At 48.0% G+C, this 21,613-nt stretch overlaps 1 protein-coding gene across 1 annotated transcript; it reads left to right on the forward strand.

Moving 5' to 3' along the window:
• The first annotated feature begins 20,533 nt into the window (after positions 1–20,533).
• Positions 20,534–21,088, forward strand: LOC124661589. The gene is made up of 3 exons (XM_047199463.1): positions 20,534–20,620; positions 20,738–20,878; positions 21,026–21,088. The coding sequence occupies exons 1-3, from the start codon at positions 20,534–20,536 to the stop codon at positions 21,086–21,088; spliced, it is 291 nt and encodes a 96-aa protein (XP_047055419.1).
• Positions 21,089–21,613: the final 525 nt, after the last annotated feature.

Genomic DNA, 21,613 nt, shown 5'->3' on the forward strand with positions numbered 1-21,613 from the left:
ATGCAGTAGGGTATCATGACTCGATTATTAGTACTTACTAATCATGACTCGATTGAACTAAATACAGTAGGGTATCTCTATTTTTATGGTATTATTGTATCCTACAATAAGGCACTCAAGCAGCAAAACCATCTTACTAGAAGGCATGATAGGGCACACTGAATAAAACACAATTTTTTGCTTATCTTTTGGAAGATTTGATTCCCACTCATCAAAATTACACGGTTAAAAGTAAAATAAAGCAAAGATCATTCTGAGGCAGCACATATAATTGAAGGTCTCTGCAGCACCTTTAGATAACAGAAAAATGGACAATGCCCTAGGACAAACTGAATCCTTATTATTCCGTGACGAGCACATATAATTCAATGCCCTTATTATTTACTCGTTTGATTTCAGCGTTGAGGGATGATAATGAACTCTGACTGAAAGTAAACCACTCCTTTGGTCGACTATGGATCATTCTGAATGTTTACAGATGTCCTTGTACATTTCGGCTAGCAGAATAATTTTCATATTATTAATTTTGTGTTTACAAGCGAGATTTCTACCAGTTGTTCGGTGTCAGATACCACACTAGTATTCTCCATGACATGTACACGAAAATGCTGCTAATTCGGCTCCAATGCGATGAACGATTTGTTTAAAGCGTAGAACATTAATCCCATTTCCGAAACTCTGAGATTGCATTTGTATAACGGATCAATCGGGCGGGGGTAACCGCAAAAGGATTACCTTGAGCGAGACGGTGGGGTGGACCTGGTGGTGCTCGTAGAGGACGGAGCGGAGAGCGGAGCCGCCCGGCCGACCGATCGGAGGTGGGGGAGAGGTAGCACCGGGGGCGGGAGGCGGAGCCGGTGCTAGTCGCCACTCGTTGCGGCGGGCGAGGAGCGGCGGTGGGGAGGCCGGCGGTGGCGGGTCGAGCTGCGGCAGGGGAGAGAGAGGGCGCTCGATCGGATGCGGGACAGCAGCTCCGACGTCGAGAAGAGGAGGGGAGGGGCCGGGGGCGAGCTCAACGGACGGCCGGCGCGTGGGGGTGAGCTACGTGGGAGGTGGGCGGGCTGGAGCGCGCGTGGGAGCTCGGCGGCGGCGTGTGGGAGCTCGGCGGCGGCGTGTGGGCGTTGGTATTTGGGGGGAACGATGACAGACGCGAGGATCGACCAAAACGACTAAGTCGTGGAGACTTTACCCCCGGCGTTTTGCGGTAAACGCCGGCGGTAACGTTTGAGCCACTAACAGGTGGGCCCAAGTGCGTTTACCACCGGCAAAATCGAGCAATTCGCCGGGGATAACAGGTGTCTATGTATTAATTCCGTAAACCCTCGTAGTTATACAGAATCGATTCGATAGCGCAGTGGTTCGGCCAGTCGCTTCTGCACAGCCGAAGCCCCCCGGGTTCGAATCCCTGTGGGTGCAAAAAAGGCACCATTTTTGCACTTTTCTTAAGACCTTTTTTTATTGTTTCTAGTTATTTAGATAAATTGTAAAGTCCTTTGGCAACTTTTTTTTCTTTTCTTAAGACCTTTTTTTATTGTTTCTAGTTATTTAGATAAATTGTAAAGTCCTTTGGCAACATCCGATAAAAAACCAAGACATAAAAAACCAAGACATAAATTTAGGATAAATTGCGAGACATAAATTGATGATTTTAATTCTTGAATGACTTCAAAGTCCTTTCGAGGATATCCGATAAAAAACCAAGACATAAATTTAGGATACACTTGAGAAGGACAAATGGTTGTTCAAGAGATAATTATTATAAATACACAAATGACTTCAAAGTCCCTTCCGCTTGGTCCTTGTGACCCCACCGGTATCGTCGCGACTCCTTGTGTACGGAGGAACACTTGACCTAGGTAGCGTCGTCCTTCTTCTTCTTAGTGTGTAGGTTCTATCATCTTCATCGGGTTCTTCCATCATTGGGTCTCCGACGAGGCCGTCGAAGTCTTGCTCGTCGGCAACTCCATCCATTCCGACGAGGGCCCTTTTTCCTCTCCTTACGACAACACGGCTGGGCCTTGACGGGTCGGTTATGAAGAAGCATTGCTCGACGTGCTTAGCCAATACCCAAGGCTCATTTTGCGCGGTGGGGTTCTTGGTCTTGGATTTGGGGGCAGTCGCATGGTGGTGACATACGCATCTTCTTTTGTGACGTCCGTAGCCCATCTGACACGAAACATCGGTAGCTTCTCCCCGACGTAGTCGAGCTCCCAGATTTCCTCGATCCTTCCGTAGTACCTTTTCTTCTCTTCACCCGTGTACGATTCCATCATCACGCCCGAGTTTTGATAGTCGCTTTTTTTGTCTCTCTCCTCTGTGGAGAATGTGTAACCGTTGATGTCGTATTTCTGATAAGTCATGAGGTTGGCGGCGGGCCCATAAGACAAGGCCAATATCATTTTGTCTACGTCGCTTGCCATTGGTGGGGGATTGGCATCAATCTGGTCTTTGAACCAGCTCGCGAAAGAGGAGTTGTGCGCTCTAAATACCTCTTGTTCCGTCATCGGCTTGTCGGCCCTGCTCTTGATCATGTTTATGTGCTGATCCACCCAAGGCTCTACCTCGTTCATGTGCTGTAGTGCTACTAAGTGGGCCCTGTTAAAGTCTGTTCTCCTATCATCTTGATCGGCGTCGAGTTCCCTCCTGCCAGCGTTGTGGCCTACTCCCTCGAATCTGTTGAGGTGCTTGTTGGCGGGCAATCCAACCGGACGTGGGTCATCCTCGTTTAAATAATTCTTGCAGAAAGAGATGCACTCCTCGGTGAGAAAGCCCTGGACGATGCTTCCATCCGGATGTGCCCTGTTACGAACGTATCCTTTGATGAAGCCGTTCATTCTTTCTAACGCCATCATGTTGTGAAGGAACGCGGGCCCGAGATCCGCGATATCGTCCACTATATGCACCAGCAGATGGACCATGATGTCAAAGAATGCGGGCGGGAAGTACATCTCCATCTCGCATAGGATGGTGACAATCTCTTCCTGCAGCCTCCCGAGTTTCTTGACGGTTATCGACTTTCGAGTGATGACGTCGAAGATGTTACACAGGTCAGTCAGCGTCGCACGAACGTGCGGTTCCATTATCCCTCGGATAGCAACCGGAAGTATCTGCGTCATCATGACATGACGGTCATGAGACTTCATCCCGCTGAAGATTTTTTTCGTCGGGTCCAGCCATCCGCGTATCAGCCCCGCGTAGCCTAGGGGAAATTTGACTTCTAGTAGGCACTTGAAGAATTGTTCGAGCTCATCGGGATTTAGAGTGAAGCAGGAGGGGCGAGGAGTTTCGCGCTGCTTGGCCACCCTTTTGCGTTTGCGACCATCCGTCTCCTCCTCCTCGGTTTCCTGGTCAACCTGGGCGAAATGAAGCTCTTTTCTGATATCAAGGGCCATCAGGTCGTGTCTTGCTTTCGACCCGTCTTTGGTCCTCTCCGGCATGTTGAGCACAGTGCCAAGCAAGCTCTCGCACACGTTCTTCGTGATATGCATGACATCAAGGCTATGAGGCGTACCGAGGATCTTCCGAGTACGGCAAGTCCCAAAACACGGACCTCCTTTTCCATACCCCCAAGAGCGGCCCGGGTTCCTTTTTCTTTCTCTTGTCTCCTTTCTTCCGCTTCTGGATCTTTATCTTACCCGCCGGAGGGCAGTCTTTCCAAGTATCTATCTCTTCGCCGCTTCGCCTAGGTGGAGGTCCCTCGACCTCATCCTTCCCATTGAACAGGTCTCCACGCTTCCTCCACGGGTCATTCTTGGGAAGCCACATTCGATGCCTCATGTAGACGGTTTTTGAAGACCCGGGATCCTTACCCAGCTGTAAAAATGGCGTCTTTTCCATGCACCTCACACATGCCTTGTGTCCGTGGCACACCCGGCACGCGATATATCCGTATCCAAGATAGTCCCGCACCGTCATCAACGGTGCGGCTTTCATACGGAAAGTTTCTTGTCCGTAGGCGTCCCAAGTTTCCGTCCCTTCCTCCCACGGAGTGACTAGCTCCTCCTTCAATAGCTCCGGATACGGGTTGATATCGCTCCCTGGCTGCGTCGGCCCTTGGATTAGCATACTCATGTGTATGTACTTCTTCTTCGGGCATAGCCATGGAGGGAGGTTGTACATCCATACAAACACGGGCCAGTGTGCTGTGCTTGCCGCTTTGGTTCCCAAACGGATTGAGTCCGTCGGTGCTCGCACCCAACCCGATGTTCCTTGGTTCTTTCCCGAATTCTTCGTAATACTCATCGTCTAATGTTTTCCACCGGCTTGCATCCAAAGGGTGTGTTAGCACTCGGGTTTTCAACCCGTTCTACATCACGCATCACCGCCTCCTTTCTTTCCGCATGCCGGCGCATGAGCTTTGCTTCCTTGGGGTCCACGAAGTACCGCCGCGGACGGGGCGTGAGCGGGAAGTACCACACAACTTTTCGAGGAGATTTTCTTGTCCCTCTCTTGTATCGAGATTTGCCACACCTGTGGGCATGTATCGAGATTGGCATGCTCGTTCCGATATATTACGCAGTCACCGATGCATGCGTGGTATTTACGGTGCGGTAAATCGAGAGGGCACACGATTTTCTTGGCCTCCCGTAGGCTACCGGCACACGTGTTATCTTTAGGAAAGTGGATCTTCAAGTATCCGAAGAGTTCGTCCACGCTTGTGTCCGTCCATTTGTGCTTTGCCTTCATCTCCATAATATCGAGAGCGTATCTCAGACGGCTCTCCTCCGTCCCACGAGCTGCATCGTACAACGGAGTTCTCGAGTCTACCTCGAGTTGATCTAGCTTAGCCTTCTGTCTACCAGCGATTTTGGGGTCGGTAGATGTGTTGCTGAGAAGAAGTTCTTGAACATGACGGTCCTGCACGGCCGCGGTTAGCGGGGTATTTCTACTCATGTCCTCGTCGGCCGCATGTTCTTCCCGGCCTTCTTGATCACCATCAACGTGTGCGCCATCCTCTTCAACCTCGTCTCCATTGTCGTGTGGGGCATCCTCTCCATCACCTTCGTTATCATCATCTCCACCATCATCATCTCCATCACCATCGATATCATCATCTCCATCATCACTCATCCACCGAGTATGCCCCTCCATGAAACTATACCCGAGCAGGTGTTGATTCACTATGCCCGAGAAGGGGTCAAACAACGATCCTAGCTTGCATCTTCGACAAGGACACATTATATCCTTTCGCTTTTTCGATACATGTCGGCCGTCGCGCGTTCCACGTATCTATCCACGACGCTTTCCCTCATCGCGATGACCATCGCCGCCTACAAGACAAGATAATTGATTACACCGCCGTCTCGGTTTTCACGGAAAAAATTCGGCATGACCTTTGCTAAATATTGTCATGCTGGAGTTCCAAAATTCGCCGGAACGGAAGTTAATCAACATTCCGGCAAAACATTGGCAATTCAATGTTCCTGCACGCGTAAACAAATGCAAAACAATGCATTTACATATATGGAACCGCGCCTTTTGCCACCACTAGTACTAGTGATATAACCGCGAATTTTCGCCAACACATGAACATTCCACTCATTTAGTTTATGTACCTATTAGTTGACGCGACGTCCAAAAGCACCCGAGAGACGCCACACGTCGACTTTAATGCTTGAGAGATGAGATCTAAGAAATGGAGAGATCTAGCTAGATCTAGTGGAAAAGGTGGTGGGAGGAGATAGATCTAGATCTAGATTATGCAAATCATGCTAGAGGGGCTAGGTAGTGCATGATTTGCTCAAATACATCATATTTTATTGGTTGAAATAGCTAAAATGGGTGGGGGAATGAGCTAACAAGTGCTTGGGTTGATTTGCCATCACATATGAGTGTGTGAGGGTGGTGGTAGGTGGCTAGTCGTCTTAAGGCATGGCCCAGGTTACCGCCGGCGCCTACGAACGAAGTTGCCAGCGGTAGGGAGCATTACCCCCGGCGCTTTTGGAGCTAAACCGCCGGCGGTAAGGGCAAGATGGGTGGCCGCTGGGTGGCCCACCCTGCGACTCATTACCCCCGGCATCGTCTATTCGGGTTCGCCGGCGGTAGAGCCTTCTACCCCCGGCGCTTTGGGCCCAAACCGCCGGCGGTAAGTCCAGGCCCAACGGGGACCCCGCAGCCCATCATATCGCCGGCACCTTCGTGCCCTACTCGCCGGCGGTAACCCACGCACCCCCGGCGACCTCCATTCAAACTCGCCGGCGGTAGAGTTAGGCACCCCTGTAAGGCATTACCGCCGGCATCTTCTATCCATACTCGCCGGCGGTAAGGTGTGCTGCTATAAGGCTTTTCCTAGTAGTGTAAGGGAAAACTTGCTGCTGTTCTACAAACCTCTGCTCTTGGAGGCCCAACACTATCTACAGGAAAAGGAGGGGGCGTAGACATCAATGACTATCATCATGAAGAAGACTATCATCATGCCGACGGGGACTATTATCATGAAGAAGAAGTCGGTGGAGAAGATCATCATGAAGAAGAAGATGACGGTGGAGAAGATCATCATGATGAAGAAGAAGATTCCGGCGCGACCCCGCTAATTTCGGCCTTGCGGGACTCTCATGTTCAAGATCTTCTCCTCCAGGAGACGAGCAACGATAGAGTTGCAGCTAGAGAGAGAGCCAAGCTGTCGCAAATGGAGAAAGACGGGATGACTCCGATCTTTCTCGGGTGTCGTCCGCGGGATACGCGCTTGCATGTAACGCTTGATTACCTACGGATGAAGACGCAGAACAAGTGGACCGATTCCAGCTTCAGCAAGAACTTAAAATTCTGGCACGATCGTCTCCCGGAGGGGAACACATTGCCAAGTAGTATCGAGGAGGCCAAGAAAGTCGTGTGTCCCCTTGACCTACCGCACGAAAAATACCACGCCTCGCATTAATGATTGTGTGATTTATAGGTGCGAGTACAAGGACAGAACCACATGTCCGGTGTGTGGCCACGGACGGTACAAGGTTGGGAACAAGAAGGTACCTTGAAAAGTGGTATGGTACTTTCCTATCACTCCCCGTCTGCAGCGGTATTTCGTGGACCCTAAGGAAGCAAAGCTCATGCAATGGCACGCGGAAAGGCAGAAGCCCGAAGAAGATCCGGAGATGGGCTATATGCTAACACACCCTTCAGACGCTGGACAGTGGCAAGCATTGGACATCGCCTTCCCTAGGTTCGGGGCGACGCAAGGAACATCAGGCTGGGTATGAGCACCGATGGACTCAATCCGTTCGGCAACCGAGTAGCACGCATAGCACTCGGCCTGTGTTTGTATGGCCTTACAACCTACCCCCGTGGTTGTGCACCAAGCAAAGGTACATACACCTGAGCATTCTCATTCAGGGGCCGAAACAACCAGGTGTCGACATGCATTTGTATCTCGGGCTGCTGAAAGAGGAGTTAGACACGTTGTGGAAGACGCCACCCCGTACGTGGGACGCCTACACTAGAACTTATTTCGATATGAGAGCCGCGTTGATCACGACGGTCACGGACTATCCTGGTTACGCATATGTATCTGCCCAGGTCGGCCACGGATTCAACGGCTGTGTGAAGTGCATGGACGAGACCCCGCATCTACAACTACCAAGGGATCCCGGGTCCTCGAAAACCATGTACCCAGGTGCTCGAAGGTGGCTTCGCTTGGATCACCCGTGGAGAAAACGCGGTGATCTGTTCAATGGTAAAGATGAGCCCGATGGACCCCCACGCCCGAGGAGCGGCGCAGAAATCGATGATCTTCTGAAAAATTTGAAGGAGTGCCCAGCGCCGGGAAAGAAGCGACCGAAGCCAGAGCCGCTGCTCGGTGTATGGAAAGCGAGGTCTGTTTTCCACGACTTGGAGTATCGGAAGGTCCTTCACACGCCCCACAGCCTCGATGTCATGCACATTACGAAGAACGTTACCGAGAGTCCGCTTGGCACTCTTTGCAACTCGGAAAAGTCCAAGGATGGACCGAAAGCAAGATACGATCTTAAACATTTTGGCATCGGGAAAGATCTTCAAGCCCCCGATACTGACGACGACGATGATGATGATGATGATCAGACGGAAGGGACTCAACGTCTCCGCAAAAGGGCTAAGAAGAACGCGGTGCTGCTTCCAGCTGCCTGCTTCACAACGAGTCCGGAGGAGCTCGAGCAGTTTTTCAGGTACCTCCTAGGAGTGAAAGTTCCTCACGGTTACTCGGGGAATATAAGCAGATATCTGGACGTAGCGAAGAAGAGGTTCACCGGGATGAAGTCTCACGATTGCCACATGCTAATGACGCAGATACTTCCCGTTGCGATCCGAGGCATAATGGACGAGCACGTCCGTGATACGTTGTTTGGCCTTTGCAACTTTTTTGACGTTATCACCAGGAAGTCGATCGGCGTGAGGCAGCTCAAGATGCTACAGGATGAGATCATGGTGATACTATGTGAGCTCAAGATTTACTTCCGCTCTGCATTCCGTGATATATGCGTCCATCTCCTTCTCCATGTCGTTGAAGACATCAAGCGGCTCGGCCCAACGTTCCTCCACAACATGATGCCTTTTGAAAGGCGAACGGTGTCATGAAAGGATACGTTCGCAATAGGGCCCGTCCGGACGCAAGCATGGCCAAGGGGTTTCTAACCTACGAGTGCATCTCCTTCTGCCAGAATTATCTAAGCACCGAGGACGACGAGGATCATGTTGGTCTACCCCCCAGGACACACCTCGGGAGGCTCGCTGGAGTCGGTCACCGCGAGGGCTACCACTCAGTCCATGTCGGCATTGACAATCGACGCGATGACTTTGACAGGGCTCACCGGGTCGCGCTACAACACTTAAAACTGATCGAACCTTTCGTGCAAGAGCACAAAAGCATGGTAGAGCAGAATTACATGGATATGGGCCGGCCGAGGAAGATGGGAGACGTAACCAAAAAGCACAACTCCAGCTTCACGCGTTGGTTCAAGCAAACTCAACTGGTTGAAGCACAGAGAAAAATGCCTTCTACCGAATAATTATAGTTTCAGCCATCTAGTTTTAGTGCATCTAGTTTTAGTGCATGTGTCCTAGTTTGTCTGAATAATTATGTAATGTAAGGGTTGATGTAATGCTTCCATGCAATGATGAATAAAAGGGTTTATGTAATGCTTCTATGCAGATGCTAGGAAATAAATGATGCTCATGGTCACATGTTGGCAGTAGCTACTGGTTGGCTTGCTCTATAAGCTTGTATGCTTGTATGCTTGTTTATGCTTGTATGCTTGTTTATGATTTTTACTTGCTATTGTTGAATTGCTTCCTGACTTGGAGTAATAAACCATATATCTAAATAAATGCTATCAAGAATAATGTTGTAGCAAAATAAATGTTGTCAAGAATAATGCAAAATAAATGATGTCAAGCTTGCTATTTTTTTAATTCATTGCTTGCTGTTTTTTTAATTCATTGCTTGCAGTAGAGCTAATAAAGTTCTTGAAGTTCTCTCTGAAAAAGAATGAAGTTTGTTTAAATGAAAACTAAAATGAAGCTGCTACTACTCTGTTGATGTACATGGTTCAATAAATCCGAGGTTCAGGAGCTGAAGAAGAAGGTGGAGTCACTAGAGAAGCTGGTGGCCGAAAAGCCTGTGGAGAACACGGAGATGATGAACAAGTTATTGGACGAGAAGATCCGGCAGATCATCCCCCTGGGTTGATGGAGGGGTTAGCTGCTTGGAATGCGGGAGGTCAAGTGGGGCCGATACATGTGCCCAGCATAAGCGGTAGCAACTCAAGCTTCCACGTGTCGCCGACGGTGCCGCTCCACCCGACGCCGGCGTCGGGGCTCCACCAGACGCCGCCGCTCCACCCGACGACGCAGCTCCAACCGCCGCCGCAGCTCCAACTGGTCGCATCGACGCCCCCAACCGCCGCCCTTGTATCGACAGTAGCCGAGATCGACGCCATCAAGGAGGTAAACTCATTAGTTACTCCTTCGCGTCATCTTCTTTAACTATATATGCCTTTCGTGACTGCCATCTCACGATGCCCAACATGGCGCCCCTGACTCAGGATGAACAATGCATACTTCTGCAAACGGTGGAGCCCGGCGGCAAGTTGGTGGAAGTTGCTAGCGGCCTTGTCATGGCTTCCCACGTTATGCACGGCGCTAGATTGGCGGAAGACGTGGCGAAGGTCAAGTTGGTAATGGTAGTGCCGGAGTACCGCTAAGCCATCCCCCCCTTTCAACCTCCGGGCACAGACGAAGGCGATGTTTTGCCCCTTGGGGATTGCACCTCATGGCTTATGAAATGGCCGAAGAACCAGATTCGTCTGGGGGGTCTTCCGAGTGCTAAGAAAAGCACCGGCGCCACCTCCCCTATCATCCGGCCCAAGATCGCCAGCGCCGATGACACCCTTAAGGAAACGGCGGTCGCCGCCCCCACTACCCTGAAGGAACCGGCGGTCGCCGCCGCCACCCGGAAGGAACCGACGATCGCCGTCACCACCAGACGCCACAAACAGTTGTTGGGAGCGCTACCGCAACGACCGTCAACTAGATGCACGGTACGCCAAGCGGCGGCATCTCAACCGCTACCACCTAAGGTCCAGGACATGGCGCCACTTGATGGCAACGATGTAGATGATGATGATGACATCGATGCCTACATCAACACTGGCGCCTGCAGCCAAGATATGTACATGCCTCCTATGGATGAACAAGCCTTCCGCACACACGGCGATCAACTTGGTCGTCCCCCTACGATCACGAAGCAGCGCCTGGTCTTCACGGGTTTTTCTCAAGACACTCCTCCGGAGGCTGGCAATCCAGCTCAAGTCAAGCCTCGCTACCGTTTTCAGCCCTAACACGCTGCGTAAGACGATCATCGTGGAGCCACCCAAATCAACCCCGAGCAACCTCGAAGCACCACCAGCACCCGAAGCACCACCATCGGCACCACAAGCACCCCCAGTAGGTCAGGTGAAGAAGGGAAGGAAGAGAGGAGCCAAGAAGGGCGCATCTTCGAGCCAGCCTCGCTCCTAAGAGGATCCGGGCCGACGACATGGTACCACCTACACCGGATGGCTTGCCCCGGTGTCATGAAGCCGGTAAACCTATACTGCCTCCGGACATGGAACACCTCGCAAGTGGACAAATGCTCCCTTTGCAGCACTCTATTAATTATCAAGAGAGCGTCCTTCTTAAAGAAAAGGATCCAAATTACCCGGTGTTCTCGGTCAAGGTGCCGTCCGACCAGAACTTCGTCAATGAAGACCCCGCGGATATCTTCTTCATAGCGTTCGAGGACGTCTTCAATCTATTTCACTCGAAACGGCTCGACTATAACTTGGTCCGCCTATACGCGATCAATCTTCAGATGAAGATCAACAGAGAAAGACCCCGCCACATCGCGGTAGCGGATCCCTACTACATGCGCGATAGCCAGCTCCTGGACGGCTCATGGACACAGACCAAGGCAGTGCGGTACCTCCAGAACTTCATGCTCATGCACAAAGAGAACAACACCATTCTTCTGTCTGTCTTTCCCGAGTAAGTACACATCCGCTCACGACCGTCGTAACTTATGCTTTCTTATATATTTCTTCCATTGCCGATCATTTCCAACATTCCATTTCAATTGCATGTGTTGAGCAGGGACAAATACTACACACTCATCATCCTAGATCCAAAGTGGTCACTAGCCCAGTATTTCGACTCGTCGAGTACGACGACGAAGAAAGACTACAACAGAATAAGGGGTGTTCTCGATGAAGCTATCCTTGGCTACTCCAAAAATGGAGGCACCTTCGACAAGAATGGGCAATATATCAGGCCGGACACTAAAAAGATCGGGTTCAAGCACGTGATCAACTTCCCTTGTATCAAGCAGCCAGCTGGCAGCATTAAGGAGGCCTTCTATGTCCTCCATCACCTTAAAGGGTTTGTCGAGGATGCAGAGATGATGTCTCTGCCACCTAGTAAGCGAGACCCCATTAAAATGTCGGGGGAAATCAATGATGATGATCTTAGAGAAGACTTCCATCGCATCCAAGGAAAGCTCTCGGAAATTATCTTACAAGATGTATCCAACGCATCGGGGCTCTTACACGCAGCCAGAGCGTTGCCTAAGAGGGATATCGAAGACCGCCTACATAGGCAGGGTGATGGAAGGACGTGGACGACGAAGGACTTGTACAAGCCGTTCCCGGAGCCGCTCAAGAAGACGTCTCGTTGACCGAGGCCGGTGTGTCTAGCATTACTTTGAATCGATGGACAATTTGTACCGTGTTGTAAACTAAAATTGCTTAATTTGCTCGAAACGGTGGTCGTCGTTGTTGTACTTCAAATACTATTGTAGTCGTTATCGTTGAACCATATTACTTATGTGATACCGATGCTATATGTCTTTTAGGTTTATTATTATTTCCTTGCTTTAATTCTTGTGAATATGTATGCATGTGAACCCTCTAACTCTTTCCATTGCGTTATATACTAATATGCCTTGTGTCCATAGAGATGACGTACTACGTCGTGTTCGAGGGCGGGTTCCGGGAGTATACGAGAAGTGGGAGGAGTGCAAGAAACAGGTGCACAAGTTCAGCGGCAAGCTGCTACAAAGGGTACCCGACTAGACACGAGGCGGTTGCCAAGTGGAGGGCGCACCAAGCGAACAAGAGCAAGATGAAGACCTTCCTTGTGCTCTCGCTCTTGCTCACCATCGTCGCGGCGGTACTCTATTTCATCCTAGTGTAGGCGGCGGCCGGTGTCACTTCGGTTGTATCTAGAGATGATGAGAACTTAATTAATTTGCATGGATTATGAGTTGTATGGAGCTATATGTATAACTCGATCGGGCTCTAAGTAATGTGATGATGATGTGATGATTATATATGTACATATTATATCTGTCTATATTATATCAGTATATAACCTGTATACGGTGTATAAAACCAGTATAAAACCTGTATAATACACCAGGGAGCACAAAATCGAGTATACATGTAGATTGTTCTGTGGCGCACCAAAAAATAATTCTGTGGCGCACCTATTTCTGTGGCGCAGCTATATCACATGCGCCACAGAACTACTTATTTCTGTGGCGCACCGGACCTAGTGCGCCACAGAAACCTTAATTCTGTGGCGCACGGCCAGGTGCGCCACAGAAACCTTATTTTTGTGGCGACGTTTCTGTGGCGCACCTCCCATGCGCCATAGAATCCCATTTTCGTGCGCCACTGATGAGGCTTTTCCTACTAGTGAAGGCCACAAATGGATATGTTTTCTGTCTTGGAGGTGGCATTGTTTCCTAGAAGTCTTACAAGCAGAACATCTTAACGAAGTAAAAAAATGAACATAACTCACAACATTAGATACAACTGTTGTCGAAGCGGAATGGCTTCACGAGCTCTTTACAGGCTTTCCAATGGCTGGAAAACCAATACCGGCTCTTTTCATGAATTGCGATAATCGAACTGTGATTATCAAAGTCAAAATTTGAAGAGTTCAAAAGATGTCAAGAGGAGATTGAATTCTGTCAGAAAAATAAAAAACTCCAGAGTGAAAGCATTAGATTATGTCAAAACGGCTAAGAATCTGATAGATCCTTTCACAAAACAAGTATCAAGAAACATGATAGACCTGCTTGCATCAATGGAGCTGGGTTTGAGACCCACGTGAGTTGCCGAGGGGGTAAGCCAACCTATGTGATTATAGATCATGTGAATTAGGACCTGGGTAAACAAAACGGAGCTGCTAATTAAGTTGAGAGAAAATTTATACTCTCACTCCAACCGCATAAGCAAAATTCTCTCAAAACTAATTCTAAGAAAGGTTGCCAATGTCTTAATGTGTTCTATTTGGCTCATGATGAGCAAAGATGTCCGATAAGGTGATCTTGATAGAACACACCTATATTGTTGGAACTAATCTTGTCATTTGTGTTATGCTTAGATAGTTGTGTTGATCATGCATGGTGGAGTGTGGGTGCATGTGCGGGCATCCAGGAGTTTGAGTAGCATGCACGTATGAGACTATATTGCCAGCTGCTAGTTAGGCATAGTTGAGGACCGAGTATTCAGCATCTGAGTGGGGCGTTAGCTGATTCGCGTGGCTACGTGAAAGAGCTATTACTCATGGCCTAGATACCAGCTAGTGGAGTAATCTTCGGATCAGGCAACCGTGAGCCTGACCGTGTGTGTGTTGTATGCTATATAAAGCCATATAATCAGACGAGTGAAGTAATGAAAAAGTGGAGAAAATTATAGCTCATGTGTCATCACCGGGAGAAAAAGGCAAAGCTCGTTTCTCCTTGGTGAGTGTGTGTGCGTGAGCGCTTTTGAGAAAACAAGAGGAGTTGCATGTGGCAGCTCCAGCAAGTGACACTGCTGGTTATAGTGTGTGAGATTTGTGTAAATCTCTACCAAGATCATGAAGGGCCGAGGAGTATGACCTATAAACTCCACCTGAGGGGAAGCCTATGGCAGTCTAGTACTGTGCTAGCATTGAGTGAAAGTTGTTGCACAAGACTGACAATTTAAGGCCTAGTCTATTGTTCAGTTGTACCCAAGCATAGCTCCTTGTCTAGGTGGAAGTTCAATTTAACAGTCTCCGGTGAAGTGCATGCATATTGACCAGGGAATGGACCGAATGTGCCACATGATGGGCTTCTTTGATTTGGTGGGGGATTGTTGGATGTAGATGTGCTACAACCCATAAAAGCATCCCATATAGCCTACAAAATCTGAAATCTCAAGGCCTCTGACGGTGGCAGTTTGGGATAGATTTGGGGACTAAAGTTTAGTCTCACATTGCTAGTTGGATAGAGTTGGAAGGTTTTATAAGGGTTGCTATTCTAGTCTTTGGAAGGAAGTAAGAAGAGAAGGAGTCCTTGCAGACTCCTGCTCCTCCGCCACCCGCCTCACATGCATGCGCGCGCGTCATGCTTCGTGACTTGAGTCCGAGTTCAAAATTGGTTTTGTGGAAGCCTAAATTTTTCCTTGGTGCGCCAACTAAGTTGGGTACGTGTAGACATGTGTTGTGCAAGCTCGCCGTGTGTCCATGGCTTCCTACGCAAGGTGGTTAGGGCGTCGCTCCCTTTTCAGGATATACCAGGACACGAGGGACAAAATGCATCAAGATCTCATGAATAGTTGATATCTCTGTTTTATCCAGTTCCTTTTGCTGCATCATCCTCTAGTATTCTCCATCCCGACGATAGCGTGCATGGCCGTGCGGAAGAGCAGGCATTTGAAACCACGTCGAGATCGTGTGCATCGGGAGGCGGGCGATAAGGTTTTTGGGGAGTGTCTCGGCACGACTTCTCATGTTCTTCCTTGCCGGTTCTTCTGCTTCCTCGACAGATCCGGTGTATCCAACAACACCATAGTCCATATCAACAATAGCCATGGTGATGGTGCTGCTAGTGCAACTTTTGCGGTCGCGAGGCTCCTCATCTCAAACCTCCGTTGAAGATTGGATTCTTGGACTTATTCGTACTGGAATATAATTCAAAATAACGACTATAAATAGTACATGGGCCCCAGTGTGTAAGGTTAGGGCCTTGGACTAAATTCCTAGATCTACAAGATCTGTTATTACAAACTCTTCTCGTTCTCTCACACTTTTCTTGCGAACAATTCTTAAGACTTTGAGTTGGAGTTTGATTTTGATTGAGCATCGAAAAAGAGTGTGTTGTGCTGACAACAAGATCCTCTTATTACTCATGGAGATTTGGAATCTCTTAAAACGGCTAGGTGTCACCGTCGAGCATCTAGCGTGTGTACTTGCAGCGGCATGCTTGTGAAGTTTTTGAGATCACCTCGAAGATATGCTATTAGCGGAGAATAAGGTTAATTTTGTCCACAAGCGTGTGATGCTTGAGGGTCAGCAGGTAATGCTGGTTTACTAGGGTGCATACGTGCATAGCCTCTGTAAACGAAGACATTGAGCTGATGACAACAACTTGAACTCCAGGAAATATATGGATATGTTCGATCCTCTCTTTGTTTCCTCGATTACGTGAAGCTATGGATCTGCTTTGTTTGTTTCTTCCACGTCCATATTTGGTGTTGCTATATTTCTTTTCGCTCCTTTATCTGCTTAAATTCCTAATCAATCGTCTCTTTAAGAAGTACTTTTAGAAATCTTATAAAAAATTAAATAATATTTTTTATTTAATTTAGGAAATAATATGTGTCTTTGAAAAATTCCAGAAATATTACGGCCTCGTCCTGGACCAATCCTACTGGGCTTGGTCGGCCTGGCCCAAGCCGACCAACCCTTGTCAGCCTTGCCAGGACGATAAGCTTGTGGAAGAGAGCATGACAAGGCTTTAAGTGTGAGGTGGGATCTTCCCACGATGAAAAGACCACCTCTTTGAAGCCCAGGAGCTTGGCCCACTAATTCTCGAACTTGATGGAGCGAGGCTTCTTTGAACCTCGAGCTCTTGCAAAAAGAAGTGGTCAATGATCCGAGATGGACGAGGGGCAAAGAAGTCAAATGTAAATACTCCCTCCGATGCATATTACTTGACACTAGTATGAATATACCTAGAACTAAAAAATATCTAGATACATCTATATTAGGAGAGCGCCTAGAGATCAGTCGCCTGAGACTTAATAAGTTTCAGTCGCTGACATCAGTAGCTTATTAAGCCGTGTACTACTTTACTTCTGGCATTCAGTTCTATGCCTTCGCATTTTTCACTAGAAAAAATAATCTGTGCAATCATTTAAGACATAAGAAAAATCTTAGAAGCAATTTACGTGTAACTGGAAAAGACTCAGTTGCAACCCACATGTAAGTGGAAATTCTTAGGTGCGACGCATGCGTAACTGGAAAAATAAATCTCAGTTGCAACCCACATGTATGTGGAAATTCTTAGTTACAACATATGCGCAAATGGAAAAATCATAGTTGCAACGCCTTATGCAATTGGAAAAAAATATCAGTTGCAACCCACATGTAAGTGGAAATTCTTAGTTGCGACGCAAACGTAACTGAAAAAAATCCCAATTGCAACCCACGTGTATGTGGAAATTCTTAGTCGCAACATATGCGCAACTGGAAAAATCTCAGTTGCAACGCTCATGCAATTGGAAGAACAAAAATCAGTTGCAACCCACATGTAACCGAAAAAATCTCAGTTGCAACACATATGCAACTGGAAATATGTCGTTTGCAACACACGCACAACTGGAATGCGCGGTAAGCGGTTCCATGGGAGAGAGAAAGACACCTTGTAGATAGGAAGCGTCACCACGAGCGCACTCCGCGAACCCACTCCACAAAGCCCACTCCGCAAGGCCCGCAAAAAACAAGTCAGCTTGCTTACGCGTCAGGCCAACAACAACATAAACAACCCCAAAAGTCAGAGCATGAATCTACAAGCATAAAATACGAATCTCCAAGCGCTCGACTTAAACTTATTAAGTATTAGGCGCCTGATTTCCAGCAAATCCGCTATATTAGATGCAACTAATTAATATGAATCAGAGGGAGTAAGTAACTTTGAAAAGCGTGCACAATTTCAAACGGAGGTTGCAATCTAACACTAGGTTGGCACAAACATGCACGTGCCTCCATACGAAGCTTTGGGCTTGAGGGCCGTACACCTGCATGCCTATACGTGCATGCATGACGACAGAATTTGTTGCCCACGGAACGACAAAGAAAGAGGCGCTCCAAAGTCTTCCTCTTGGCGCCGCATGGGACCCCGGAAATGACCCTAAAGTTGGATCACATATCGAAGTAGAGGTCGTGGTAAGTGGCCAGCCATATGGGAAGTAGGTAGCGTAGCGAGCATGTGATGCCCCGGTGGGAAACCAGTCCCCCACAGCTCCGACGACCTTTCGCGGGATCGATGGTAGGTGTCCAACATTTGATCCGGCGAGCCCCTTCATCAATCCCCGGGGCCGGCAGCGCCATTACTTGTCGTAAACTAGCTATAGCCCGAGTACCTCTTGTACTTGAAAGCCAAAACCTCGAGGGAGTGAATGATGAGGCCTTTGGGTAACAGTTCTGCCGTTCGCCCGATCGATGGTTTCCAATTTGGACGTCAGTATCAGATATCATTTCTCCTCGCTCTTTCAAGGGTCATGTCACCAATTCTAAACTGATTGTGCTTCACTCTCGACTGATGCAGCGCGAGAAAGAATATATATATATAATATGTACAGGAGGCAGCTACCAGACAATCTAGCTAGCTAGCTTGATAATGCACATATATCGATCAAAAGAAGAGATTGATCATCTCTACACAACAAGCAGGGCTATGTCATGATGCATATACATGATACATGCATGCCTTGCTAGCCATATGCTCTAGTGCTAAGGAAGATGTGGTTGCTCACATGTTTTGGGAGGAGATTGCGCAGCGACCTTATGCCCACACGCAGGATCAATGCATAGGACTACCCCCCCCCCCCCCCCCCCATTTTACAATTTCGAATTTGAAATCCTTTATTTAATTTATTTTTTAGTCCCTTTAATTGGCATAGATACAAATACTCTACTAGGATGATGCACAAGAAAAGGTCAGTATAGCTCAGTTGGTAGAGCAGAGGACTGGAAATCCTCGTGTCCACAGCGGCGGTAACTACCTAGGTTTTCTCCCTTTGTATCCGACTCCGGCCGGCCGGCCACTTTCTGCTATGCATAAAACTCCATAAGTAACATTCTATTTCATCTAATCAGACGGCGGGATTGACTGCCCTAAACTAAAAATATGTTCTAGTGCATGAAAACAACAAGTGGTTTTTCTAGCTAGGGTGCATGCATGTTTCCGCCGTTGATTTATTACTCCAAGATTCGTACCGTGATGATTCATGAAGTTTGTATAGACGGCTGGAAAACTAGACAAATTAAAACGCAATGAAACTGAAAGAAACAGTGTGCACACCTGTAGATAGCATGCATGGTAGAAATACATTTCTCTGACAACAACCCAATGACAACAAGGGCATGCATGTAGGTAAGAAGATCCTCACTAGAGATGAAACATCTATGATCTATGCATGCGACGAGGCGAGGTAGAAGAAGTACAAGGTACATACCAAAAATGTGCATAAATGGCATGGCATGCTAGCAGCCAGCTAGCTGCCGAGATCCTCGCCGGCCAGTGCCGTCCTTGCGCCGGATCCGATCCGTCCGGGGCCTCTCGTTCTAGCCATGCATTCAGGTGCAGCGGCCAGTAGCGAGCTCTGCATCACTGCATGCATATGCGACCGTGCGTACTGCGAGTCTGCAAACTGCTCACATCCCATCTGAATCTGGTTCTGAATTTCTGGCCAGCACCAACATGCATGCGTACAATCTGGCCAGTCCCCAGCCAACAGCGCCATCTCTGAGTCCGAGCCTCAGGGTTCAGGTGCAGTGCAGCGATCTCGAGTCCTTGACCTCTACCAGCCCTGTTCAAGATTCCATACGCACATATCCACTGCATCTGCACGCATGTCTGCATATCCAGGCCGTGCCCCCTCCGGCCGAACCATCAAAAACATTCTATTGGATATTGCTCATGAGCCATGCATAGATATACATATATCTTCTGCAGCAACTGCAAACCCACATGCTTCTGTGAAAATGGACCAATTTGACCATTTTCTAAAACTTCAACGCAAAATAATGAACACCAACTAACCCCTTTAGCATGACGCCCTACCCATCACTACATTGCATGGCGTTCGATCTAGAGTAGGATGCCATGGTTTTGCATGATGCCGTAGGTACACCATAGCGCCCTATTTTATGACGTTGTGCAATGTAATCACGGTGCCATGGGAACTGACGTCATGAAAAAGGTCAGATTGTGAAAAAAAAACATATTCATTTATGTTAAGTTAAGAAAAGAGTCAATTGATCATTTTTCGCTTGTTTTAACTAGCTCCATATATATGGCGTACCATACATAGTACTACCAGCAAGCTAGCTACACGGACAAGCAAGAGTTGAATAATGAACCATGCATAGATGTACATATGTCTTCTGCAGCATTAGCAACTGCAAACCACATGCTTTTGTGAAAATGGACCAATTTGACCATTTTCTAAAACTTCAATGCAAAATAATGAACCGGTTTTTTTAGCATGCAAAAGGTCAGATTGTGATATTTTTTCAAAACAGATTCATTTCTGTTAAGAGGTCAAATTCATCATTTTTCACCATGTTTTTGCATGCTCCATATGGCGTACCATACAGTACCAGTAGGCTAGCTACATGGTCACATGGACAAGTAATAAGAGTTGAATAATTAGTGGTCTGACTCTGACGTACGCAGGCATGTGACTGTGCATATTATAGGTGTGAGATTCCCTTGACCAAGTTCAAGCCTATACATAGTTGGCTGCATGTTTGTTAGTTGCGTCGCGCTTTCGCTAATTTGACTAATCACTCTAGATCTAGGCTAATCTGGGCACAGTAGGAAAGCTTGCAGGTGCACGCTAGCTCCGAGCCATCTCTCTTCTCACCCCGGCTATAAATAGCGGCCAATCGCAATGATATGGAACCAACCAAGCACTTGCTCACTTCCTCTCACTAGTCGCACACTGACAACCTTAGTACTAGTACTAGGAAGCTTTCCTGTGCAAGAGCAATGGCGAAGCCGCTGCAGGAGGTGTACTTCGTGTTCATGAACTTGGACCCCGTCTACGAGCGCCTAAGAGCCGATCGGTCTGTATATGTACAAGACATTGATATCACTGATCATCGATCTGTGTAGGCAGTAGCTAGCACTTTTGTAATCAATAATAATGTGGTTTTGATTGATGGTTTATTCTTTGTTGGGTGCAGGTCGAAGCAGGGATCGGCAACGCTGGACGCGTACCTGAGCCAGAAGCACGATAAGCTGCTCGCCAAGCTCCTCCCGCCGGACACCTACTGCAAGAAGTCCTCGCTCGCCATCGTCGATGGGTTCGCCGTCGAGATCACTGACGCTCAGGTAGGTCACCGCCGGGCCTCGCCTCACGTATGGATGTGCAGCCATATTCTAAATGGTCACCACTGACCGGTGCATATATATGTGTGTGAATCTTCTCCTACACCCCTGATAGATGACATACTCGATCGATATTAATTGTTGATGCAGGCAACCGTGCTGAGGTCCGCAAAGGAGGTGAGGGTGGTGGAGAAGAACCAGGAGCTTGCCTGATCAACCAGATGATAGAGAGAGGGAGATGCTTGTACCGATGCTTTGGCATCACCTATAGCTATGTAGCTAGAGAAGCTTAGTTTACTAAGCCAAAGGAGTTGATCAGTTGCTACTATAGTCAACTACTTTTGCGGCGTAAGTGTATCGGTCCGTGTGTGTCTGTGTGTGTGATCTCTCATGGCTTTTGTGTGGACTCTAATGTCAAGCTCAAGCTTAATTAGCTGCTACTATAAACTACGTACGTGCTAGTACCTATCATTGGCCGGATATTATATGAAGTTCTTCATCTTACTAGCTAGGGTCTACCGATATTCAGAGGATGACTTTGAAGATTGAACCTGCAATGTAATGGTGGTTATGATCGAATTAAAGGATTAGTCCAAAAGCTAGCTGTGTGTATATATTTTTATAACTATGTGTACTTGTCTTTCTGTGTCCAACAGCATGGCAGTGTGTGTATGACTTTTGGGTGTTGTTTCTATATGCATTATGTATGCATGGGTAGATGCATGCTTTGGATGCCTA

Source organism: Lolium rigidum, chromosome 6 (assembly GCF_022539505.1).
Source record: "Lolium rigidum isolate FL_2022 chromosome 6, APGP_CSIRO_Lrig_0.1, whole genome shotgun sequence".
Classification (NCBI taxonomy): domain Eukaryota; kingdom Viridiplantae; phylum Streptophyta; class Magnoliopsida; order Poales; family Poaceae; genus Lolium; species Lolium rigidum.